Source organism: Nuphar pumila, chromosome 15, assembly GCF_984573655.1.
Source record: "Nuphar pumila chromosome 15, dmNupPumi1.hap1.1, whole genome shotgun sequence".
In the NCBI taxonomy this organism is placed as follows: Eukaryota; Viridiplantae; Streptophyta; class Magnoliopsida; order Nymphaeales; family Nymphaeaceae; genus Nuphar; species Nuphar pumila.
In genome coordinates this window covers 18335368-18362345 of record NC_143263.1, presented here as the reverse complement: position 1 = coordinate 18362345, position 26978 = coordinate 18335368, and the positions used below count along the sequence as shown (strand labels likewise).

General features: G+C 39.8%; 1 protein-coding gene across 2 annotated transcripts; it reads right to left on the bottom strand.

Annotated features, from left to right (window-relative positions):
- Window positions 1-19900: 19900 nt before the first annotated feature.
- On the bottom strand, window positions 19901-26515 carry LOC149814692 (dynamin-related protein 5A-like). Of its 2 annotated transcripts, none has more exons than XM_089989825.1 (8): window positions 26153-26515; window positions 24903-25094; window positions 24596-24802; window positions 24022-24450; window positions 23712-23939; window positions 23386-23593; window positions 20505-21189; window positions 19901-20087 (listed from the first exon to the last, which is right to left on the bottom strand). In XM_089989825.1, the coding sequence occupies exons 1-8, from the start codon at window positions 26513-26515 to the stop codon at window positions 19901-19903; spliced, it is 2499 nt and encodes an 832-aa protein (XP_089845951.1). The 2 variants fall into 2 exon arrangements, with proteins under 2 accessions (XP_089845951.1, XP_089845952.1); XM_089989826.1 differs by having other exon boundaries at window positions 23395-23593.
- Window positions 26516-26978: the final 463 nt, after the last annotated feature.

The window sequence follows — 26978 nt, the reverse complement described above, 5'->3', positions numbered from 1 at the left end:
TATTTTCTGACCTCTTCATTCTCAAGTGGTTTCTTAGATCCATAGGTGTGAATGGTACATTCTCGCAACTACCATCTACGTGCACACACAAATTGTATATCTTCCTTAGTGCAATGCTGACACTATCATCCATTTCAGCAATTGCAGCATGCGCTTCAGTTACTTTATGATGTGACCTTAACATAGGAGTCATAAATGAAACGACTAATTCATGTTTATGATCATTTATTAAAGTATGAACTACATATTTCCCATTCAGAAGTCTTCTTAACATCATTTTCGTTGGACAGTCGCATCTTGAATCTGACTTACTCCTTGTTGGATTTTCACTTGACTTCTTCCAACCTTGCTTAGAACAAATATATGCCTTTCTCACCATGACACTCTGTGCATTTTTTGCCAAAAAATACTTTCTAACACTGAAGCCAAGTTTTAATGCATAATCATTGTAAAATTTGTATGCAACTTTCTTATTATTAAATTGCATTCCTTCTACAGGAAGAGAGTCAAGTGTACTATCATGTAGACTTGAGGTGCCTGCACCTTTGTCAAGTGCACTGTCATGATTGTCTACCTCATTATCGAATTGCATTTCGTCTGCTGGAATATCATTATCGAATTGCATTTCGTATGCTGGAATATTCAAGTCTAGAGTGAATCCAATGCCTGCACCCTTCTTATCATGTGCATCATTAGTTCACATATTCACTTCTTCAGGTGCGTCGATAGTACGGATGTTTGTTGCTCCCATGACTTTCCAGTGATTGAGACACATCATCTTCACTACAACTAGCTGATATGCTCAACACTGTCATGAGCAAAATATCAATTTGTGTTAGCCAGTGCATACGTTTACTACTATTTATTCAAGATGCATATAACAACGACTATCGATTAGTTAAGCAAGGCAAAGAAACGATTGAATGAATCACAATATCAAAGCAACAAAATAATAGCTTACAATTAGATAATAACAAACAAAACCATATCTCACAAATCAACACTAGAAAACACATAATATCTTACAAATCGATATACGACAATTCAGTATAATATATTACAAATCGATATTAACAATCGTTTACCATATCTCACAAATCGACACTAGAAAATACATAATATCTTACAAATCGATATACGGCAATTCAACATAATATATTACAAATCAATATTAACAAACAAAACAATATCTCACAAATTGACATTAGAAAACACATATCTTACAAATCGATATATGACAATTCAACATAATATATTACAAATCAATATTAACAAACAAAACAATATCTCACAAATTGACACTAGAAAACACATAATATCTTACAAATCGATATACGACAATTCAGCATAATATATTACAAATCGATATTAACAAACAAAATAATATATCATAAATCGATACTAGAAAATACATAATATCTTACAAATCGATATACGATAATTCAGCATAATATATTATAAATCGATATTAACAAACAAAACAATATCTCACAATTCGACACTAGAAAATACATAATATTTTATAAATCGATATACGACAATTCAGCATAATATATTACAAATCGATATTAACAAACACAACAATATCTCACAAATTGACACTACAAAACACATAATATCTTACAAATCAATATACGACAATTCAACATAATATATTACAAATCGATATTAACAAACAAAACAATATCTCACAAATTGATACTAGAAAATACATAGTATCTTACATATCGATATACGGCAATTCAGCATAATATATTACAAATCGATATTAACAAACAAAACAATATCACCAATCGACACTATATCGAAAAGCTGCATTCTAAAAAAGGCGGGTTGCGGAGGCAGTTTCACTTCATTTATTTGCTCGAGAAAAGAGAGGGTGTGCTGCCAAAAACAGTAATTAGACTGACATTAAAAAGCCAAAGATTGAACCCGTTGATGAACCTTTTCCTATTTCATCAATTAATGACCCTGAAGTTCCCATTTCTAAGAAAGCTGGTAAGAATTTTCACTTCTCTTTGGCTTGATAACTTATAAATAGATATTAACAAATAAAACAATATCACCAAATTGATACTACAACCGTGATTTGCGTTACATTGCATATACTGAGTGAATGGATGACACCGGATGGGGTAGAGGCCCTTGCTCGCATCTGTAACCAAGCATTCTTGTCAACAGGTCCCAGTGTCTTACAAATATCTTTAAGCTTCTAACCGTCGAAATGATAAAATCTACTTGCAATAACAAAAAAACACCTTAATGACACTCACGACGATATACGTTCTTCAATAATAGCATGATGACATAAAAATGTACTCACCGCGCCTTAACGGCACTTGTTGGAGTGTTTGTGCGTTATTGCTTTTTTCTATACTGCCTAATGAAAACGAAGAAGAAGAGATGATTGTAAAAAACGATGGCCGACCAATCTCTCTATGATGACCATCAATGATCGAACCAGTCATTTGATTTATGGTTATCTCGATGAGATAGGAACGAACCCGAGAATGTTTTCTATCTAACACAAGACCGGAATGAGAAGGCAGCCATGTGTAGTAACACAAGCTAAAAGCAAAGGTGGAACATGCAAATCTATATACAGGGAGCGGGAGGATATTTTCGTCCAACGCATATCTATCTTAGGGGAGGACATTTTCGTCTAAAACATATCTACCTTTTTTATATGTTATTTTATTATAAAGTCATCGTGGGCAACATTGGCATATGAATTATCGCGGATCCCAAGATATTCCTCCGTACACACCGGAACACACGAATTTGTATTCCGGGGATAACACACAACACCCTCTCCAGCAGGGCAGGCTGGCCTCTTTGATATTTGAAGCCACTCCCTAGGACCTCAAATGAAAAAAAAGTATTAACCCTTATATTTCACATGCTGAGGGCCTCCAATGAGAAAAAAAAAACATGGAGAAATATGGGCCTCAACCTCTCTTGAGCCGCTCCTGACTATCAGTTATTTCATTTTTCTCTCTGTCGATGATCGACCAAACTTTTTGCTTTTAGCCGTTCTTACCTTGCAGAGATCTTCAAGGTGCATATACTTCACATGTGTGGGGTTCAAGTATCTCATTCACACCAGACATGACACCAATAATGCTAAGAGATATGTTTGTCATGTCGACATTTTGCTTCTGTCTTTAACCATTATCTTTTGGGAACCATACACATCGTGCTTGATGAACTTATGAACGCGATGACTGGTTAAAACAAGTAGAAAACTAATTGGGAACCACAAAACTATGAGGTAACAAAGTATTACAGAAGGATAATTTCATCATCTCTAGAACAAGTACTTTAATATTTCACTAGGATGAAATCAGCAGAAAGCAGTAGGTTCCCATGGCGACTTTTACAAATGGTTCTGGCATCAGCTGTGGGCAGACCTTATGCAGAGTTCCACGATATATAGTGGCATCATTATGAAAGCCTTCACCAACGAGGTGGTATCTCATGTGGTAAGCGGGGTCCTGTGTCAAGCTGAGGGCCCAGGATAGAATTCCTCTGCCACATGGGGGCGGCTGTTCTTCTGGTAGGGGTTCGCCTAACCCCAGCTTGCCTTTCAAAAAAAAAAAAAAACAATTATGAAAGCCTTCACAAGGTCTGATCTTATATATTCTCATTCCTAAGCACGTGGGGGCGGGGGCCCAGCATGTCGGGGACTTGAGGCCAATCTCATTAATGGGTTCAGTGCATAAAATCATTGCAACTGTATAAAATTGCTTGCTTCTCGTTTCAATCATGTAGCTGCCAAACTTATTGACCATGTCCTGGACGATGGATCAATAAATGTGTTGTTCTAGGCCTCTCATGTCATTACTAGTTCTATTCGCCCTTACTTTATGCTAAAACTGGACTTGTGGAAAGCTTTTGACTCAATATCGTGGGACTTTAAAAAAACCACACACACGCACACGAACACAGAACGTACTTAACGTGGTTAGGTCTGCTCGACGTAAGTCCACGGCTGGAACGATTTCTATTCTCTCTCTCACACACGTATGAGAGGAGAAGGTTCCCTTAAATTCTCAACTGTTTTACATATTGATAATTATTTACATGTAGGGGAATCTCATCTATATCTCTTGAAAAGAAGTTTGTTTTATTTGAAAGTTTCCCCGAATTATCTTTCTCCAAATCTTTTGGTAACTTTCGAGAGTTACCTTACTGCCTAACTTCCTGCGAGCCGATCTTATCTCTTTCTCTGGATGGATCTAGAGAGCCAATCGTATCTCTATCCGGAGGTGGATCTGGAGTAGATGGCGTGAGATCTAAATGATCCTTAACAGCCCTCCTCAAGTTCAGTGGCTTGTCAAAGAGGTTGAGCTTATGAAAACATGAAACCGAGCATGAGTTGGTGCTTTGGTAAAAATGTCAGCCAGCTGGTCAACCATAAAAACATACTGAACTGATAAATGCTTCTTGCTGACATGGTCACATACAAAGTAATGGTTGATTTCAATGTGTTTACTTTTCACCGTCGTATAGGTAGCACCCACATTATCACACTACAATGTTGGAGGAGAAACTAACTAGATACCAAGTTCTTGAAGAAGATAAGATATTTATAATGTTTCTGCAGCAACAGATCCAAGAGCCTTACATTCAACCTCCATACTAGACCGTGCAACAGTGGGTTACTTGCGAGTCGACTGAGAAATATGAGAGGATCCAAGAAAGACTGCAAAACTACCAATGGATTTTCTATCATCAGCCTGCCCAGTCTGCATTCGAAAAAGTGGTCACTTGGAATGATTGGCTTTGGAAATAGAAAGACCATAAAAAATGATGTGTTTGAGATAATAAAGGATCTGCTTGACTGTTGCCCAATGGATTGACACACCTTACTGGCTGCAAATGACAAATCAAGTTTGGTCAATGTAACATATTGCAGAGCACCCACAACCTGACGATATTTAGTTGGATTCAGAAACGATCACCATCATTAGCAGACATTTTGGATTGATCCATAGTCGTGCGTCTAAGAAAGTCACCCACATATTTGGATTGAGATAAGAAATAACCATCAAGTTTAGAAATGACCTCAGTTCCCCAAAAATAATTCAGGAGACCAAGATCTTTGAGGGCAGATTCCTAACCAAGCTGCTGCTTAACATATTGATGATTATTACCATTAACTAAGATATCATCAACATAAATTAAAATATAAACCTGCAGGGAGGCATAATGAATGGAGGAATCAATATGAGGACCCTAGAATCCTAATTTATGTAGGAACTCACTTAACCATTGAAACCAAGCTCGGAGAGCCTGCTTAAGCCTATAAATCTATTGAGCTGCAAACATGAGTAGGAAAACATGAGTTTGTCAACCCTTGGGGTTGGATCATGTACACCTCTTGTGCTAGATAACCATGAAAAAAAGCATTATGAACGTCTAATTGACAGATGACCCAGCCCCTGAAGGCATCAATAGTAACCACAATAATAATAGTAGTAGGTTTTATAACAGGGCTAAATGTTTCAAAATAGTTCACACCTTCTTCTTGAGTATAGCCTTTAGCTACAAGACAAGCCTTATATCTTTCAAGATTGTCATTAGTCTGCCTCTTAATTTTGTAAATCCATTTGTAAGAAAAGGGGGGTACAAGAGTCCATGTTCGATTGTGAAGAAGGGCATGAACTCAAGGGCCATATCTTCATCCGTTTTGGGTTTTTCTGAGCCTGAGTTAAAACATGCCAGTTTTGTATCTTGTTGGAGTTCAAGTAATAAGGCTTGGGGAAGAGGATATTTGGTGGAGACAAAGGCTTTGAGCCTAAGAGATCCTATTTGAAACTAGGTAACTATATGATGAGTACATGTAATAAGATCAAAGACAGGCAAGGAAGAAGTGGAAACAGACAACTCAGGGATTGAGGATAATAAGGTGATCGCTGAAGAAGGGGGTAAGGGCATGAGAAGGCATTGTGCTCGGCGTAGGGTCTGCCAGAACGACCATAAGAGGAGCAGGTATACAAAGGGGCTTGGTTTGCAATGAGGAGGACTGAGGAAAAGCTAGTGAGAGGGAGGTCCTTAAAGGGGAACACAGTCTCATTAAACACTACATTTTGAGAGACAAGAACCATGGGAGTTATCTAGGCAAAGATATCCTCTATGTTGAGTACTATAGCCCCCAAAAAATACACTTTATATTTTTAAAATGTATTTTATGATTATTAGTAGGCCTTAAACAAGGATAACAACAACAATAAAAAACATGCAGGAATCGATAATCTGGAACTCTTAAAAAGCTTTCGATAGTGAGATTTTATTTGAAGGCTAGAAGATGACATTCTATTGATTAAATATACAGTCGTAACAAAAACAAAATCCCAAAATTTGTGAGGAACACCAGATTGGGCTAGCAGGGTTAACCCATTTTTCTCATGGGTGTGTAGATAAGAAACATGATGGTCAATGTCACACTACTTGAGATACTCAAAAACTGGTTTGAACTCTCCTCTCCAATCTGTTTGGAAAGCTTTGATTTTCCTCCTAAATAAATTTTCAACAAGCTGCTTAAATAATTTGAACACATGCAACACATCTGACTTAAAAACAATAACATAAATCCAAGATAATCTAGAATGAGCATAAAGAAAACTAATATAATACTTACGTCCATGAGTTAAGGTACCCAAACATATGAAAACACAAGATCAAGAGGCTGTGATAATTTGTCTGTGGATTTGTCAAAGGGCAGGGCGTGACTCTTGCCTTGTTGATAGGTTTCACACAATTTGATCTCAGATTTCTTGGAGTAAGGCAACCCAAATTATTTATTAATAATAGCATGAACTAATTTAAAAATACGGTGACCAAGTCTCTTGTGCCATTGGTCAATAGAAGTCCTGTCACCAACATATGCTTGTGGATGCTCTTCTTTATTCAAATCAAAACGATAGAGACCACCTTTACTGGAGCCCTGCAACACGAGTGTCCATATCTGGTCATACTTCACTTAGCGGAAAGTGGGGGTGAAACTCAAAATATACGTCATTGCTTCTAGCAAACCTCTAATTAAACTAGCATAAGATTTTTGGTAATAGAGGGCACACATAAAATATCTTTCTTGATAAATTTATACTTGAGAGGTAAATGAGGAGTAACCAATGCAAGTGATTTTCAAACATTTTTCATTTATGATCTTTACTTTATCATTGACATGGTACTCTGAATCGATAGACACGTTATTGAGATTGGTAATAACATGATAATAAACATCTGAATCAAAGTACCAACCCCATCATCAAACTATAACGAAAGCATGATAAATCTCTGTTGTGGCTTCCTCTTTTTGAAATTTATAAACACGACACTGAAGCATAGAATGACCAGATTGACCGCATGCTTGACATATCACATAACTGTCTCGATTTGGATTTTGATTGTACTTCCTATTGTTGTTACCTCCTCTCTAAAATTGATCACCATTATAACGGCCATGACCTCCTCTATTATGACCACCTCGATAAAACCCATGACCTCTGTTGATCTGGTGTTGGGACACATTGGCCGTTGGGTTCATGGATTCTGACCCATTTAGATTCAATGACTTGATTCTCTGTCTCATGACCAAACAGGCTTTTAAGATCTATCAGTTCAACTCTAGTATTAAGAGCAGTCCTGAGAAATCCATATTCACTCGATAGAAGACCAGACAAAATAAATGAGGCCCGGACTTTGTCAGAGATTGGCTTGCCCACTAAAGTCAATTGATGAGCCAAGGTTTTTGCTTTATGGAAGTATTCAATTATGGTCGAACTTCCTTTCTTCATAGTCTGGAGTTGGAAATGAATTTGTTGAACTTTGGCTTTAGAGTAAGTTGAGTACATCTGTTTCAAGGCTGGCCAAACCTCAAACGAGTTGACATTCCTACAACTTGGCTATGCACCTGGTCGGTTAGAGGGGACAATAGCCAGCTCAAAAGCTGTTGATCCTAGTGCCACCATTGAAGATACTCAAAATTAAAGACTCACTTTTCTTGGTTCAGACAGAAATTTGCTTGGGCATGACAAGGTGCCATCAACAAAACCCTCCTAGCTATAACTCTTTAGGAGAGGTTTAAACTGAGATTTTCGTAATAAAAAATTGTTTGATGACAATTTTGTAGGCAAGAAGATTTGTTGGAGCATGAATGAACTCAGACCTGATTCATTGAAGCTTGAATTTGAAGAGGACAACATGCTGGACGAAGATGAGGAACTCGACATGATCGTTAGTTCGGTTATTCTCTAATACGATGAACAAAACCAAACACATGCATACAAACTTATAATGTAACATGGTTCGGTTTGCTCAACCTACATCCACGACTCCGATGATTTCTCTTCGCTCTCTCTCCTGTATGAGAGGAGAATGTTCCTTTAAATTCTAAACTGAATTACATTTTGATAATTGTTTACATGCAGAGGGAATCTCATCTATTATCTCTTGAAAAGAAGTGTTTCATTGAGAAGTTTCTCTGAATTATCTTTCTTCAAATCTTCTAGTAACTTTCTTGAGATACCTTCCTGCCTAACTTCCTGGGAGCCGATCTTTTATCTCTTCCTCTAAATGGATCTAGAGTGCCAACCATATCTCTATTCGGAGGTGAATCTGGAGCAGATGGTGTGAGATCCTTAACAGACTTTTCGATAGAAACACTTTAAATGATGGGATGCAACCAAAAATGGAGCAACTGGATTTGGGAAGGGTGGTGTGTGTTCTCCCCGAAACACAAATCTGCGTGTTCTTGTGTGTACGAAGGAATATCTTGGGACCCATGATAATTCATATGCCAATGTTGCCCACGATGACTTTATAATAAAATAACATATAAAAAAGGTAGATATGCTTTTGATAGAAATGTCCTCCGATAAGATAGATATGCGTTAGATGAAAATGTCTTCCCGCTCCCCGTAAATAGATTTGCACGTTGCGCCTTTGTTTTTAGCTTGTGTTACAACACATGGCCGCCTTCTCGTTCCTGCCTGATTCAAAGTTTCTGCTCTTGTAGGAAGAATTTTTTTGGGGGCTTATGTTTTAGACTCGGTTTCTTATGGATTAGACCCAACTTGTTTAGGTTTAGGGTTGTCGCTCTTGCCTTGTATAAATTCTTTCTTTTCTTTCTCTCTTGTAACTGTTGAAAAGAGCAATAAGATTTCTCTCTGAGCGGCCATGGGTTTTTTTATTCTCTTTTTGTTGAAAAAAGCAATTTACAGTAGAAATCAAATTAGAGAGTAGCGATTTACAGTAAAAATCAAATCAGAGAGTAGCGATTTACAGTAAAAATCAGATATAAAAGTAGCGATTTACAATAAAAATCAGATAAGAGAGTAGCGATTTACAATAAAAATCAAATCAAAGAGTAGCGATTTACAGTAGAAATCAAATCAAAGAGTAGCGATTTATAGTAGAAATTAGATCAGAGAGTAGCGATTTACAGTAGAAATCAAATCAGAGAATAGCGATTTACAGTAAAAATCTGATTTGTACTGTAAATCGTTATTTTGTTATTTGATTTCTACTGTAAATCGTTACTCTTTGATCTGATTTCTACTGTAAATTGTTACTCTCTTATCTGATTTCTACTGTAAATTGTTACTCTCTTATCTGATTTTTATTGTAAATCGCTACTCTCTTATTTGATTTCTACTATAAATTGCTACTCTCTTATTTGATTTCTACTGTAAATCGCTACTCTTTGATTTGATTTTTACTGTAAATCGCTACTCTTTGATCTGATTTTTACTGTAAATCGTTACTTTCTGATTTGATTTCTACTATCGCTATTCTCTTATCTGATTTCTACTGTAAATCGCTACTCTCTTATCTGATTTTCACTGTAAATCGTTACTCTCTGATTTGATTTGTATTATAAATCACTACTTTCTGATTTGATTTCTACTGTAAATCGCTACTCTTTGATCTGATTTTTACTGTAAATCACTATTTTCTGATTTGATTTCTATTATCGTTGCTCTCTTATCTGATTTCTATTATAAATCGTTACTCTCTTATCTGATTTCTATTGTAAATCGCTACTCTCTGATTTGATTTCTACTTTAAATCGCTACTCTCTTATCTGATTTCTACTGTAAATCGCTACTCTCTGATTTGATTTCTACTGTAAATCGTTACTCTCTTATCTGATTTCTATTATAAATCACTATTCTACTCAGTTTGACGTTGCCATCATTATCTCTGTTGTAAATCGTTATTCTTGGTCTACTCAGTTCGACGTTTGTACTCTCGTATCATGATGAACAATAGACAAAATATTAATTTTTCTGATAGTTCTTATTTCTCACGAACAGACAATGACAAAAGGTGCTCCGACGATAATAGACGACGGCGATGGCAAAGGGCGCTTCGATGACAGCAGACGACAACAAAGGGTGCTCCAGTGGCAGCAGACGACGACAAAGGGTGCGTCATCAATCGGAGCTCCTGTTACAGCAGATGGTGCATTGCCAAAGGGTGATCCAGAACGTTTAGGGCGACATATTGCGATGAGCTCCTGTTAAAGCAGAGGAGTTTACTCCTTAGGGCGAAAATGATGATGATTTTAACCCTTTCTAGCGGGAGGACATTTTTGTCTTTTACTCAAAACATCATTTTGTGGAGTTAATGGCGGGAAAGGGTACTTAAGTCTTTGCAAATGCACCAGACTCTGATGCTAAGTGATGCTGACACACACGGGAAAATAAGCCCCACGTGCTTACATAAGTAGCGCTCATTTAGACCCGAGAACACGCACCTGCATGTTCCGGGGGGAACATATAACCTGCTCCGCTGGATTTGTGGCTTAGTTACTCGCTTCCTGTGTCAATAGACAAACTAGGGCCCACATCAAAACTCACCATCCCCCTTACTGTTCAATGGTCTCTTGGCCTTTCTTAGGCATGCAGGTGATACCGGTTTTATTAAACTTGTTCATCATCGATCGTGAATTAAGCAGAACTGCCCTTCTTTACGCGGATGATATTCGGCGTCCATTTTAATAGATGATGATCTGGAATTGGCAGTCACTCTCTGGTCCTTCTCTCATATTATATCTAGTGCATCGAGGAGATCAACGAAAGCAAATGCCTGGGTAACTGTCTCCAATTCATATTTGAGGACCTCCGCTATCGCCACCATTTTAGGCTCTGCCCATCGACAACTTGATAATCAAGGAGAATCATTAGCAGAATCTCTGCAACTTCATGTTTGTCTACTGGGTGGAGAAAAGGATTGGATCATTGCTGCGGTTTAGAGTGGAACCTCGCACGGACTCGAATAAATCGCCCTTGGTCCGGGTCAGATGGAAGCAGGTCAAGTTGCGGAGGCAAACCTAGCCATGTTGGCCAAATGGTGGTGGGTCAGATTTGGAGAAAAGTCTGGGGGTATGTGTCGCCAGCCCAATTGGGAGACGGGTCCCAGATACATTCTCTTTTGGCTTGTCCAATATGGGTCAGTGACGACCCACTTGTTTCAACTGAAAGCTGTGTTTTTGATAAATCATCAACTGAAACCCTAGGGTTGTCTGCTACCAAAACTGGGTGGGATGGAGCTTCGTGCGTCTGTATTTTGGGCCCACCGTCTCACCCCGAGTCTAAAGACAAGTGCAATGTTAAGAGAAGAGGTCTCCCCATGGCCAGCATGTGTCCCATGTGTTGGCAGTGCATCTCCTTCTTTCAGCAAATACTTCTCGGTCCCAGGTGTCCCATGTGTCCCATGATTCCTGGGACTGTGCTAGTGTCGTGGTCTGGTCAGAATCATTTGCAAGCGACCTACTTCTCGGTCCGGCTGCACTTGGACATAACAAGAGTTGGAAGCATGCTTGGCGTATCAGGAAGGCCTGGTGTATATGGCCGGCTTTTAACTGAGTTGGTGGGTGGTTTGGATTTAGAGGAATGCCAATATTTTTATACAATGAACGACTGCCTATCGATGTTATTGCTAAGCATATTCTTACTCATGTATTTCAAACCATCAAGTGTCTACACCATGACTTTGCTGTATCTTGGCTTCGGCCGGCCAATGTTCAGATCATTTCCGAACAATATATATATATGTTCCTCTCATTGTTGGTTGAGTCCTCCTCAACTGCAACTTTCTCCTGATTAAAGAGTCACTGATTTTTCTTCCTCTCAAAAAAAAAAAAAACAATGAAAACATAAAATATAGAAATAAATTTTGCAACTCAAAATCTAGATGAAAAACAAATTTGCATTTTTTAGTGTGGCTAGTGTCAATGCAAGTGATTTTATACGCAATTATCAATTAAAGATTGCACGAGATGCATGTAAAGCTCTCAACTTGGTTTACACAAACGTTAGCATCTTCTTCACTCAGAGCAAACCCTTTATTTTCGGTAGGCACTCTCTTGGACCAACCTTGATCCATAATTCCACTAGGCCCAAAGGCATCCCATGTGTGAAAAAATACATATGTAAATCCATTCACAAGTGGGGAGGGGGTTGTGTGTGTAGGGATTTACATGGTAAATGCATGGTCAAAGTGAAAAGAAACTCATGATGACAGAGGACTCCACAGGGAAATGGAGTTGATATGTTTGTTTCACCTGCATATGAAAAATGAACGGTTTCATACGTAAACCCCCATTTTCATATGTAAATTGGGTGAAACAACCGACCACTAAATGTATCATATTGAAAGCGGCATGGAGAGACCTGGATATGAATGTGGATCCAATAGAAGATGTCCCATTGACAAGATCAAGGTGAAATCAAGATATGTCCATACAGTTGGTACATAAACTCCAAAGAGGGAGAAAAACTATAAGCATATAGAAGATCCTACGTTTCCCTTATGTATACAGTTTCGCTATACGAGTTGAGCCAAGCTCAATACTTATAGTTTCTGTTGTGCTTGCTGAGCCCTATTTCACAAGTTTGAATGAGCCATTCGTAAGTCTAACAAGAGCAGTTTTTCCCGACATAAACATCACTGGAAACACTAGTACCACACAAGACTTGCTTTAAGTTTCCATGGTATATTTTGAATCTTATCCAATTAACGACAATATCAAGTATATAATAGATATAATAAAAATATGAACATTGTTAATTTATAGACATGGATGTTTCTTTTTGGGGAAGCAATTGGCCTGCAAAGTTGCAAATTGAAAAAATGTCTACACTATTGTGCAAATATGGCATTGTTTTGGTCATTCCACTCCACTTTGTTCATAGCTCCATGACTAAGGCTGGTGAAAATGAACAAGCCGAGCTCAGTCTATTTGGGCTAGGCTTGTTAAGGGTGAACCCCTACTTGTGCTCAGCTCATGAGCACATCACACGCTTAAAGTGAGTCCAAGCTTTATATATATATATATTTATTTATTTATTTATTTATTTATTTATTTATTTATTTATATATAATCATTTAGTAATGTCACCACGACCTATAAACATCTCATTCTTTTCATTTTTATTATTGTTTTTCATAAAACCAACCTTCCAGATGTGATCTACATGTTTCACTTAGTGGGGATCAACTTTTGAATCGTTCGATTAAGATTCATAGGTAGGATTTTATAAGGCTTCAAAAATCAATGGCCTACAATGTGTGATATGATACTTTCCTGGGTCATAAAATCATGTTTTTCATTAAAAAAAAACATGATCCAAAAGCCGGTTCCCACTATTTTGAACATGTTGCATCCATCCATGAGGTTGGTTTGGATCAAAACAACTTGCACATGGGAGATCCAAACTCGTTTGTACATAATGGCGTCATTACCAATCTATTATATATATATATATAGTAACATGTGTATAAGATATAATATGTATAACAAATATATAATGTATATAATAATTGTTCATGCTCGACTCATATATGCTTACAAGCTGCTTGTGGTTTGGCTTGCCAAGCTCACTTTGAGTCCGAACGATTTCTCGTCGAGCTGAGCTCACGAGCAACTCATCTCCTTTGCAAGCCTTATCCATGATCATTCAAAGTTGCTAGTATGTGAATAAATTGCAATAAACGACCAGTGGGGTCCCAATTCCAATAAGATCCTCGTCTCATTAGCCCATATTGCTCCCTGAAACATACCTATAGTTAAAAGTGTATGAACCCCAATGATCTAATTGCTGAGTCAAATGATATCTCAATGATTTCTAAACAAAACATTCAAGTATTGGATCTCACCAAAAGAAAACTAAATTAGTAAATAATTTGCCAGGCTCAATAATATCGATGTTTCTTATAAATGTAATAATCAGGAGTGTCACAGGCCTACTTCTTCAATAGGCCAGTGTGGTGCGATGGTCCTTCCTTACCATCGCAAGCATTTTGATTGCTTGCTTGCCGCTGCAGAAGCTTTTATAACTGAGAGTGCAAGAGAGAAAACTAATAGAAAGAGAGAGAAATCACAATTACTAGAAAGCAATCACAATGAGGGTGAACAAAAGAAAGCTCTTCGCATTTGCATTAATTCACATTTTTGCCCGAGGGATCGTTACAGTTCAGATATACAGGTTAACCCTTCAGGGTATTGATCAACCTGAACCAAAGTACATGGCTGGCTTGAAGAAAGTTACAAGTGACTCGACACTTTACATCAAGACTCAACCAAAGTAAAACAAACTCTCAACACAACTGTACAAAGTAGGTCGCAGGAGAACATGCTCCTCCCTTCAAATCATGTGTCGCCCTCGGTGCCATCTGCTTCGAGGTAGGCCCTAACTTTGGCTGGATAACGGCTCTTCATCCAGAATGTTGGATCCCATATCGGCTTTGTTATCTCCTTCCACTGCACCATATACTTCTTCATTTTGCCCAAGTAATTGACCTTGTGACGAAGGATCTTGCTGAGATGCTTCTTGGCCCGTTGTACTGCTGAGGCCCTCTACAAGACAAGAACACATTGTGGTACGCTACGTTCTGGATCCCTCTTGTCCTCGTGGAACGGTTTCAGGTTGCACACGTGGAACACCGGGTGCACCTTAAAGTTTGGGGGAAGGTTTAGCTTGTACGCTAGGTTGCCCACTTTCTTGGTGATGGTGAATGATCCCTCTTACTTCCTTATCAGTCTGCGATGTCGTTCACGTAAGATACTTGTGTGATCTGGGTAGAGTTTTACCAACACCTGGTCTCCAACATGGAACCCAGTAGGATGACGATGCTTGTCCGCCCACTTCTTCATCCTATTGGCCGCTTTGTGCAGAAATGCCTTCACCAGCTTGGTCTACTCGTGCCAATCTCGAACAAACTAATAAAAAAAGGATGGCTTTCCCTTCTCATGCGCGTCTAGAGTATACGGAGTCAGCGATTGCTGTCCCGTGGCTATCTCGAATAGGTTGTGGCCTGAAGACTCACTCTTCTGAAGATTGTAGCAGAATTGAGTCACGTCTAGGAGCTTTACCCACTCTTTTTGATTGGTACTAACAAAGTGCCTTAGGTATTGCTCCAATATTTTGTTGATTCACTTTATCTGCCCATCGGTCTATAAGTGGAAACTTGTTGAAAATAGCAAATCGGAACTGAGTAGCCAAAACACTTCACACCAGAATTTGCCTGTGAAGCAAGCATCATGATCACTCACAATGTTTCTTGGTACACCCCAATGCTTCACCACATACTTGATGAACAGCTCTGTCGTCTTCTCTACAGCGCACTCTTTGGAAGTTGGGATGAAGGTGCGGTATTTAGAGAAATGATCCACCACCACCAGGATGCAGCTAAACCATCTACTTTCGGCAAGCTAACAATGAAGTCCATAAAAATACTTTTCCAAGGACATTCTAGGATAGGTAGAGGCCTAAGAACGCCAGCAGTTTTCTGGTTGGTCCCCTTATCTTGTTGAAAGACGAGGCACGTTCGCACATACCCCTCCACATCGTCTCTTATTTATGACCAATAGTAACCGCGTTCAAGGAGTGCTAAGGTCCGCTCTTGACATAGATGATCGACCCATAAAGTATCATGGCACTCTTTAAGCAATTTGCGGCGAAGGCTTTCCCACCGTGGCACGAAGATGCATCCCCCTTTAGTCACAAGAAGGTCGTCCCGTAGCGAGAATCGGTAAGTCTTTTTCGCTTACGTCAGAGAGACAAGGTGTTACGTTGTTGTGTCTTGTTGTATTCCTTCACGGATTTAGTCTAGCAATGCGCCCTTCAAGCAAAATTTGGAAGGCTTTGCCCGCACAACTGTCAGTTATGCCTTGCAACTCACGGCATAAGCAACAACATTGGTTTTCCTCACCTTATACTCCAAAGTAAAGTCAAACTCAGCTAGAAACATTTGTCATCGAGCTTGCTTGAGTGTTAGCCTCTTTTGTGTCAGAAATAGCTTGTGGCGACGTTGTCCGTCTTGACGATGAACTGGGTACCCAGAAGATAGTGTTGTCAGGTCCTAAGGCAATACACGATGGTCGTCATCTCATGTTCATGCACTGTGTAGCACCTCTCTGTATCCTTTAGCTTTCGACTCTCATAGGCAATTAGGTGGCCCTCCTACATAATAACTTTATCGATGGCGAATTCTGAGGCATTTGTGTGAACTTCAAAGGGTCTTGAGTGGTCCAGCAATTGCAGCACTAGTTTCCTTATCAGGCCCTTCTTCAAGCCGTCGAAGGCATTTTGACAGGCTCCTATTCAGAGCCATACCCAATTTTTCTTTAACAAATCCTTGAGGAGTGCAGTAATGAGGGAGTAACCTTCGATGAATAGCCGATAATAGTTGGCCAAGGCAAGTAATGACCGCAAGTGTGGCACTTTGGTCGGCAGATTTCATTCCTAGATGACTCTTATCTTCTGCATGTTCATGCACAACAAACCACACCCCACGACGTGGCTAAGAAAACTGATATCCTCCTGTCTAAAGATACACTTCTCTCGATTGACATAAAGGTCATTCTCCTTCAACACCTGAAACACTTTTTGCAAGTGCTCGACATGTTCCTTCATGCTACTGTTGTAAATCACAATATCATCGAGATAGACTACCATAAACTTGTCTAAGTAAGGGTAGAAGATCTTGTTCATCAACGTTGTGAAAGTTGTCAGAGCATTCGTCAATCTGAATGACATCACTAGGAATTCATAGGCATCATAGCGAGTGATACAAGTCATCTTGGGCTCATCAACGTCAGCAATCCTTACTTGTTAGTAACCCAATCGCAGATCTAGCTTTGAAAAGATACGGATACTGCCTAGCCGGTCGAACAAGACCACTATCAGTGGCAACGAATATTTGTTTTTCAATATAACCTTGTTCAACGCATGGTAGTCCACACATAGCCATTTGGAGCCATCATGCTTCACCTGGAAGAGTACTGGGGCACCAAAGAGTACTTTAGAATGACGAATAATGTCTGCCTCTAACATCTCATCCAGCTGCCTGCGTAGCTCTTTCAATTCAGTCGGCCCCATACGACAAGGGACCATGGCAGAAGGCTTTACTCCAGGGGTCAACTCTATCTTGTGGTCGACCTCATGTCTAGACGGCAGACGCTTCGGCAGTTCTAGAGGCATCACTCCTCAAAACTCAACCAATAGTAGGGTAAGGGTCGGTGGCACTGCTGCTTCCACCTTCCCTTCTTCGGTACACACGATGACTAGGAATGTTTGCTCTCCTCGCTTGACACCCTTATTCAATTGCATAGCAGATAGCATTGAAGACTTACCTCCAAGAGTAACGCACTATACCGTGTGTGAAAAGTTTGGCCCCATGATTGTCAACGAGTTGGTTTTGCCGGCTGCGAAGAAACTTCTGCCCCAAAATCATTCTGAAGTCATCCAGGGACACCACTGAAAAGTTGGCTTTGACAGCTCAACTCACAATTTGGATAGCCACATCCCTTGCTTCACCAAGGATTGACTTGGCCTCAGAGTTCACCGTCTTAATAGTCCTCTGTTTTGGCCCAGGCTTCAATTCCAACCGCTTTGCCTCTTCCAACGAGACAAATGCATGTGTGGCCCTAGAGTCTACCATTGTCATAGTAGACTTCTCATTCGCAATGACTTCCAGATACATGAGCTTTTTGCTAACTGGCATGCTCTCGGCTACGTAACTCTTAATTGTATTGATTGTCTGCATGGCTCATATCCTTGTTTGCATGACCTTGGTGTCACTACTTTTCGCCTGCAATACATTGGTTTGTTTGTCATCCTTTACGAGACATTTTGGACATTGCCTGGCAATATGCTGCTCGCCACAAAACCAACAAGTCACAACTGGCCCCTTGTTGCCGTTATTGTTGTGTCTTCTATCATTCTCCTTCTTTCATAATGATATTGGGTCAATGACGCAGTTTTATTGTCGCGTCAATCCTTTTTTTTGCTTCCGTGGTCTAACTTTTTCCTAACCTTAGTCGACGGAGTGAAAGACTTGCGTTGTGTATCCACTAGTTGCTTGATCGTCGTATACGCATCTTCCAAAGTCTGGGGATTGCTCCTTTCTACTTTGAATTGTGCCTAAGGTTGTAGTCCTACAATAAACCAGTTGAGTTTGTCTTCATCTGACATATTGAGAATGTCTAGCATGAGCTTCTAGAATGTCATGATGTAGTCTATCAAGACTCCAGTGTGTTTGAGTTTTGCCACCATGTGATAAGCTTGACATTGTACATTTCTTGTCACAAAGTAGTTTTGTAGCTCAATTTTGAAAACTTCAAAGGTATCAATCACATAGTGACCCCTTTTCATGTCGATACGCTTCCGTCTCCACTAGGCTATAGCATCTCTGTCGAGTAGAGCTACTACTGCTTTCGCCCTGAGCTCCTCGACCAATACATTCTGAATGTCCAAGTAGTCTTCCACCTGAAACAAAAAGTTTTCTATGGCCTTTCTATCGCTGAAACCATTGAATTTAGCTGGCCTCGACACATCTATCTTTGATGGCTTATCACCAGTTCTGCCATTGAGGGTAACTGTCTGCTGTAGAAAGCGGTTCTTTAACTGAAGCTCCTCAACTTCAATCTGCAGGGTGGTTACTATCGTAATCAGCAAAGTAACATGTCTCATCAACAAGTTTACCTGCTTTTGTAAGCTCGTCACCTCGTCGTCCAGTCCTCCGAACGACTCAATTGTGCGTGAAATTGCCTCCTCGTGCAAAGTCACATCAACCGTCAATTTGTTGACAATCGCGACCATCTGCTCATGGCCCCAAGGTGAACACATCTCTTCGGCTTTGGCAACTGTCTTTCCTTTGGTGCTCCGCAAGTTGTATCGGGGCACCATGATATATTGTTTACAAATCGTGGTTTGTCGATGAGTCTCTTGACACCGACTCTTGAGTCCCTTTTCCAACTCAAAAACGGACTCTAGTACCACTTGTTACGAGCCTACTTCTTCAATAGGCCAGTGCAGTGCAACAGTCTTTTCTTACCGCCGCAAGCCTTCCGATCTCTTGCTTGCCATTGCGGAAACTTTGATAACTGAGAGTGCAAGAGAGCGAAAGAATAGAGAGAGAAAAATCGCAATCACTCGAAAGCAATCACAACGAGGGTGGACAAAAGAAAATTCTTCGCATTTGCATTCATTCACATTTTTGTCTAAAGGCTCATTACATTTCAGATCCACAAGCTAACCCTTCTGGGTATTGATCAACCAGAACCAAATTGCATGGGTGGCTCGAAGAATACAAAGTAGGTCGTAGGGGAACAAGGAGAGTTATGAAGCCTCATGATGTATATAACTGTTTGGGCATTCCTTCCCTGCAGCTTGGAGCTAACATAGAATGAACCTAATGTGAATTGTGTGTGCAGGCATGTGTGCACGAGAGAGATATTACAAAAACAAGAGATAAATTTATGATCAACTAATGAAGAATGACATAGTTCAGACACGTAAGGTGTGGATGCCAGAAAAACAGGCATCAAGAATCAGATGTATTCACTAGCCGTGAACACAAGATATTTCACACGATACAAGCTATGTCAAAGTGCTCGAGCAACATTCTTGAACTCACTCAAGCATGACAGAAGTATCTTCAGCCTCTTCTGAAGCATCTCCCTTTCACTCCTGAGCATATCAACAGCTCCAGGTGCCACAAACATGTCCATGAACTTCTCATCATTCACAGCAAACAAATCCAACCCCAATGCCACCACCAATCGATCTCGGCTGCCAACAGAATAAAAGAAAATTTAGAGACAAATACATGATTAGAATAAAGGGCTTATCCATTTGACTATGTCTCGTGGATACTTCATTTGACTTCCGTTCCATGTCCCTGTCATATTGGAAACTTCATAAAAATGACAGTATCCATTTGACATGACTTAATACAGCTAAGCCTAATAAAATCTTGGGAGAACTTTCTCTTGTTCTCTTGTATAAAGAAATAGATTGTTGGTTCAAGTCACCAAACTGGGTCTAGCTGCTGAGCTTGCTTGGTCTAGTTCATAGTTCAAGTTGGATTAAAGTCTCATCTACAAAAGGGTTAGACAGTTTAGTGCCTTAACCAAACTAATGCCATCAGTGTTCAGACCTCAACTATTCAAACTGTTAACACTACGGAGCCAAGAGTCCAAAGCTTACCATGGAGTTAAGAATCCAGAGTTCAGGGTTGACAGCACGCTTCTCTCAATAAGAATTTCTCTGATTCTGGCAAAATGCTGAGATGCAACAGCACATACCTCAGAGTAGGCAGAACCTGATCTGGAAGCATTATCATTTCTCCCACCAAACAGGTTTCCATTTCCTTGAAGATCCACACCATTGTTGCTGGGCATGATCCTCATGTGCCGTTTTCTCATTCCGATTTCACCATGGTTACCATGATCCTTTTTCTTACCTGCAGCCATTGCATCACCGGGTTGGTCAGGAGATGGTGTCTCAGGAATAGTCATTTCACTCTCTCTTAGAGCTTCCTTTTCTGCTGCTTTTCCTGGGGTGTTCTGCTGAGAAACATGGCCTTTTGGAGGCACATTCTCCTGCTCATCCATCACACTGTCTTCAGTCCTGCCTGATAGGTCCACACAGGCAGCAAGAGAGGAGCTAAAGTTGAATCTGTGAATTGAAGTTGCACCACCAAAACCCGCAGATCCAAATGAATCATTATCATAGTAGTAGATCTGAGAGTATGGGCTGGTAACTGAATCCAGGTGGTGACGAACTAGTTGCTTGCATTGCTGTGCCAAGTCATGAATGAACTGATTGTATGAATGCTGCAGTGCAGCATGAAAACCAACATATCCGTCCATGCTTCCTTTCCATTTTTCATCTGTCCATAGAAGACATCAAAATATGATTAAGTTACCGAAATGAAAAACTAATTCATTGTTTTCAAGTGGCACTGTCATCAATCTCAATAGCCCCAAGGGGTTTGGCGCCACTAGACAGGTGGTCAGGGTTCCATTCCCATGGGTGTCAGCCCCTTGCATATAAGAAGGGGCAAGGGCATTATGTCCCTTGTTAGTGCCGAAGCAAGGTGACTCCATGGGGCAAGTGGTGCGCCATGGGTTTACACCGCCGGGAAAGCGACCGTAAGTATAGCCAGTGTGACTACGTCTCTGATCCTGGGGGTGGTTTCCCCGTTCCTCATGGAAAAAAAAGTCATCAATCTCGATAACTAAGCTGAAAGGAAAAGATGGTTTGTATCCTTATTTTACCAACTCGGAAGATACACAATAAAACACATGCAAACTTCAAGTCTAGAAACATGATCTTCCAATTATGTTTATCCTGAGAATCGTTTGGTTCACAATCAGATACAAGTTTTACAGCATTGAATGACATCCATCAATTAGAATCATGAGAGAGAAAATAGTAAAAGGATGAACGTGATGGTAAACCAGCACTTCCAAAATTCTGAAATGCAAAGTGCAAATCTCCAGAAACTAATGGTAAACCATGATGAAAAATGATATTTAAAGAATGTAATCAATTAAGCCTCTCAATCACCTATGTGAACCATTCAGTTTGCATTTTCGTATGAAGATTTAGTAAGGGTTCATACTTATCACATCTTGCCCACCAGATCGTTAATGAAATATAATTTATAATTATAAAACTTTAAGGCTTTCTCCATGCACAAAAAACACAAAATTAAGGAGAAGACTCCATTTTTCTCTAGAAAACAAAGAACCCAATGAAGTCTCTATTGAAAAAGAAAGAGCAAAAAATGCTAAAAAATAAGGAAAACTCTGATTTGCAATAAATAAATTAGTGACAAATCGATAAACAGGCTCACAACCTTGATGCTAAAATCACCCCCGTTTCATTGAAGCATTGGTTTGCATCTATGTCACATGGGTGCGGGTGCGGGTGCGGGTGTGGGTGCCGGTGCGGGTGCGGGGATGCGGCACTTTCAAAAATCCTGGGTGCGGGGGTGCGGCAAAAATATAAAAAATTATATATATATATATATATATATATATATATATATATATATATATATATATATATATATATAAAGTCCAAAAGTTGGACGTAAATGACCCTGGGTGCGTTATGCACCCCAGGGTCAGGTTGACCGCATCGGGTGCGGCACCTAGTTGGAGAATCCCTGTGACATATAGGGCAAAAAAAAATTCTTGGCATTTTTTTTAAGTCCGAGAATTGGACCAAAATGACCCTGGGTGCGTTGACCGCACCCAGGGTCAGGTTGACTGCACCCGGTGCCGGCACCCTGCTAGCCGAATCCCTGTGACATAGGTTTGCATCATGCGATGGAAAAGGATAAAATAGAAATAGAAGTTACTTTGTCCATCTCAGATGCATAAAATAATTATTGGAGATGGAGGCAAACAAATAAACAAGCAAGAAATTGAAAAAAAACAAGCAGGAAAAAATGCTTATACATTCCCAATGAAAAAAAACACTTGGTGTTTCAAAGAGAGGAGGATGGGTTATTCACACTTCATTTCATAGTCAGAGGCGAATTGAAAGCATGATAGTAAATCAGGCATCCCAAGACACTGAAAAAAGGCTGTTTCCTTCCCTAATTATGATGATATATAACAATGATGTTTTTGGGCATGCATTTCATCATGCCTATATCTTCATTTTGGTTGCAACATTGATGCAATTTCAAAAACCAAGATCATGGAAAATCTACCTGAAGCTACACTTCTACGAATTTCTAAAGTTATGGAAAACTGTAAATAAATGGAAATTAAAGAAATAACATGAAATTAAAGAGAAAATTGGAACTTAATTGATTTCAATATCCAACTGAACTCTGATTGAATCCTAGATCTCATAAGTTTGGAGAGGAAAACATGCTTTTAGATCAACATAAAGTTAACAAATTACAGATAAGACAAAACCAAGCATGCCCATGAATGGTCAACAAGCATGCAGCAAACTGTGGATCAAGGAGATAGACTATGATGAATGATGAAATTGAAGCAGTCATGGTACTTTTAAACTTTAAAGCACAAAATATGAACACAAATTAACAAGGAAACACCTTTACAAATTTTACCATCTAATGATTCATTGTTCCGGTTACGCTCAGCAGCAAGATCGAAAAGATTCCGTAAGACAAAAGCAAGGCGATCACATGCGGTGTCTAAAAGAGGAGCCAACCATGACCGAGCTGATGTGCGAGCTATCTCTGCTGCTGCACCTGCAACACCCCCACCCCCACCTCTACCAGCATGGGCAAGTAAAATGTTAGCAACCTGTTGTACCAAAAACACACAATATTAATAATATGAAGCATAATCATCCCATAACAAGCATGGCTAGCAAATGAATATTTTAACACTGGTTCAAAAGTATTCCAAATGAGAGACTTACCTTCTCCCTTGACACTGTTGGGCATTCTATAGAATAGGTAGCACATCGAAACTCATGCATTACCCTCTCGAATGCTGCTCCACCATAAAGTTTGAGAACAGAATTTGGTGGCTTTACATCTTCAACCACCCCAGGCCAGCTTCCGAGGCCACTCCCAAGCCGTTCTTCATTTGTTGTCTTTCCCCATTCCTCTGGAGCAGGATCAACTGCTCCATCAATCAGTGCCCACTGTGTTAAACCAAGAAATTCCAAAAGAGTGAGCTTTTCTGCATAAAGTTTCTGCTAAGAAAAATGAAGGAAAAACACATACCACATGTCCGCTAATAGAAGCAGCATGTAACATTGCCAATCTCCGGAGAGAAGCAACATCAGAAGTAGCATGTAACTTAGTATCAGCTCGAGATAGCTCAGTTGAAACTTCAGCACAACGTTGTTCCAGCAAGGCAAGAGTTGCAGGAGCAGCCTCTTTGTATCTCTTCTGAAGCTCATACTCCAAAAATTTTCTTAGACATCCAAAACCAATAAAAGGTCCATACTTTTCTTCATCAAATCCTCCATTAATGTTTCCGTGAAGGTGATGAACAATTTCTGAGTCAACCTGGGAGATCTGCCTGCGAAATTCTTCATTTGAAATAGTACCTTTGTCCTTTGGCAAAGCTACAAAAAAGGGTCGTGTACTGTCACCAAGGTAACCACTTGCACTCAAATATCGATCAACTTCCCATCGATCACTGAATTCCTGTATGAGTCCATTTTATTCTCATTAATGAACCAAAGACTTTCATTTGAATCACATACTGTAAATTCCATAATTGGCCATCCATCATTTTGAGGCTTTTTGATATCGAGTTACATTAAATTGAAATGAGTTCGACTTGCAATACCTTCAGTCTATTGTCAAACTTGGAAACAACAACTATTGTGCGGCGCAGAGTGGGATCGACACTGCGAACAACATCTAGCCATAGTGAAGAACACCATTCAACACTGCTCTGTTGGAGGAACAAGAGCAGACGGTGTGGAGGGCCTGCTAATGCTTTAACCATTGACAAAATCTCCTCAGGGGTGCTATCCGGCTCACCCTTCTTAGCCTTCAAGAAGGCAATTGAGATTTACAGTCAAAACAAAGAAAGAACGGACACATGAAAGAGAAAAGCCTTTAAGCAATATCATTTGTCATATATAAATCACCTTCAGAACAAATCCAGGTGTGTCAATAATGGTGAGATTGGGGCAATGTGCATATTCTGCTCTCATCACGATGGGCTTTGCAGAAACAGCGGTTCTAGTCTTTTTCAAATGTGCATCTGTCCTGGACTTGATAACCTCTGCAATGGCAGAAGATGAAACAATCGGACTTCCATAATCATCAGAATCCTCTTCCTGCAGGGTTTCAAACCCCTATTAGTGCATTTGTGATTAATGAGATAATATAATAACAATCTTGGTAAGGCCAAATGTATTGGAACTGCATTAACAGAGAAGGCACTAATCAATTGGAAGCATCCATTGGGCCACGATTCTACAATGTAATTATAAAGAAGAGAATATAACAGCATGGAGAAAGAACAGAAGTGTTCCAACGTGAAAATTGAACACCCAACAAAATGCACTAAAGAAAATCACAGTCTAGTATCTAGATCAAGTAAATGCTTAAATGGATAAATCAATGAACAGGCACACCTATCAGAACTGAAAATCAAACAAACATAAGATAGCACATAAGTGAACATAACACTAAGCCATATATCCCTATAGAGAGTTAAGGAAGAAAAGGAGATCAAAATCAGGAACGTTTCTATATTAGATTAAACTCGGTTCTAATCACCAAGGCTGAGGATGAAATCTAAATTTCACAAACATTCTCCAGATTAAATTCAAACGAGGAAATTCATGAGGACAGTTTAATAGCCGAAACAGAAAGTCTCATTATTTAACCCCCAACAGAGCCGATCTTCTTGGTATAACCCTAAATTACAAAGTGGAATTTGATATGAAATGAATGCTGAACACTAAACCCGATTTCCGAACGCCGTCAAAGGACAATAATCCCCAAATAAACAAACAAACCACAAAAAGAAAAGGCAAACCATAGCCACACGAAAACCTAAAACTCAATTCATCACATTTCCAAAATGAAAAGAATCCAATATTCCTGGAAATTTACAAAAACAAAAATCCCCAAAATCTCAAAACTCCTCTTCATTTGACATGCTGAAAGAAATCATAATATTTAGAAGAGGTGATTTCCTTAATCTCCATAAACCTAAAACCAAAAATACCTCTCATGACAATGGGGGAAAAAACTTTAAAACCCCAGAACACTGCAATTCCCATGATCATGAAAAGAAAACCCTAAAACCAAATCTTGGAAAGCAACTCACTAGTTCCAGACAAACGGAGACCGAAAACCCTAAAAACAGATGTCCACAGAGACAAACCTGGAAGCGGCACCTCGGCTCGAGCGCAGACTGGTCGTGAACCATCTGAAGAATCAGCGGCCTACGGGTTCCCATCTCCACCTCCCGGACGTTGAATCTGAACCCCAGAAGTGCTTCAAGAAGGGAACTTTTCCCATCTGATTGGCCGCCGAGGGCGACGATCTCCGGGATCGGAAGCTTCTCGCCGAACGCCACGGCGGCAGCCTGCAACCGATTGTAGGCCTCGAATCTGGACCTGAAGGAATCGGTGGTGGATGGTGGCTCCATTGGTTTGGCTTGGGAGTCTTGGTACGAGGGTTGTAGCCTTCTGGATTTCTGGTTTGGGGTCTTGGTGGGTGTGATCAGAGGGCTGCTGACTGCCATGGTACTTGAGAGGGAGAGGAAAGACGCAAGATGGTGGGATCTCTCTCTCTCTCTCTCTCTCTCTCTCTCTCTCTCTCGGCAACCCAACTGAATAGGATGGAGCAAAACAGACAACATCATTTGAAATTCGAAAAAGAATAGCCGTTGAGGTCCTCGTAGAATTCGGGGTGGTCTCATATCCGAACCCAAAGTCAAAAAGAGTATCTTGGCTTGGATAATTATTATTAGAATGTGTTGGTTAGGCCGCCTTTTTTGGTTAGGTCTCCTAGGCCCCTTCAAAAATCATAGTTTATGTATTTTTTTCTCACCTCTAACACAGTAGATGTGATATAATACCAGCATTTGGATTGCTTGAATCTGATTTTTCTGTGATCTAATACCAGTTTTTGTTAATGGCTATGAAAATACCAGTTTTTCTAAGCTCATAAAAACTTGATTTTTCACCGAAAAAACATGGTCCAAG

Coding starts and splice junctions, on each gene's coding strand:
- LOC149814692 (XM_089989825.1), bottom strand. CDS start 26,515: ATGGCAGTCAGCAGCCCTCTGATCACACCCACCAAGACCCCAAACCAG. Junction 23,940..24,021: donor CTTCTATTAGCGGACATGTG/GTATGTGTTTTT, acceptor GGTTTAACACAG/TGGGCACTGATTGATGGAGC. Junction 20,088..20,504: donor TCTGGATTCTTAACTCCATG/GTAAGCTTTGGA, acceptor TTCTGTTGGCAG/CCGAGATCGATTGGTGGTGG.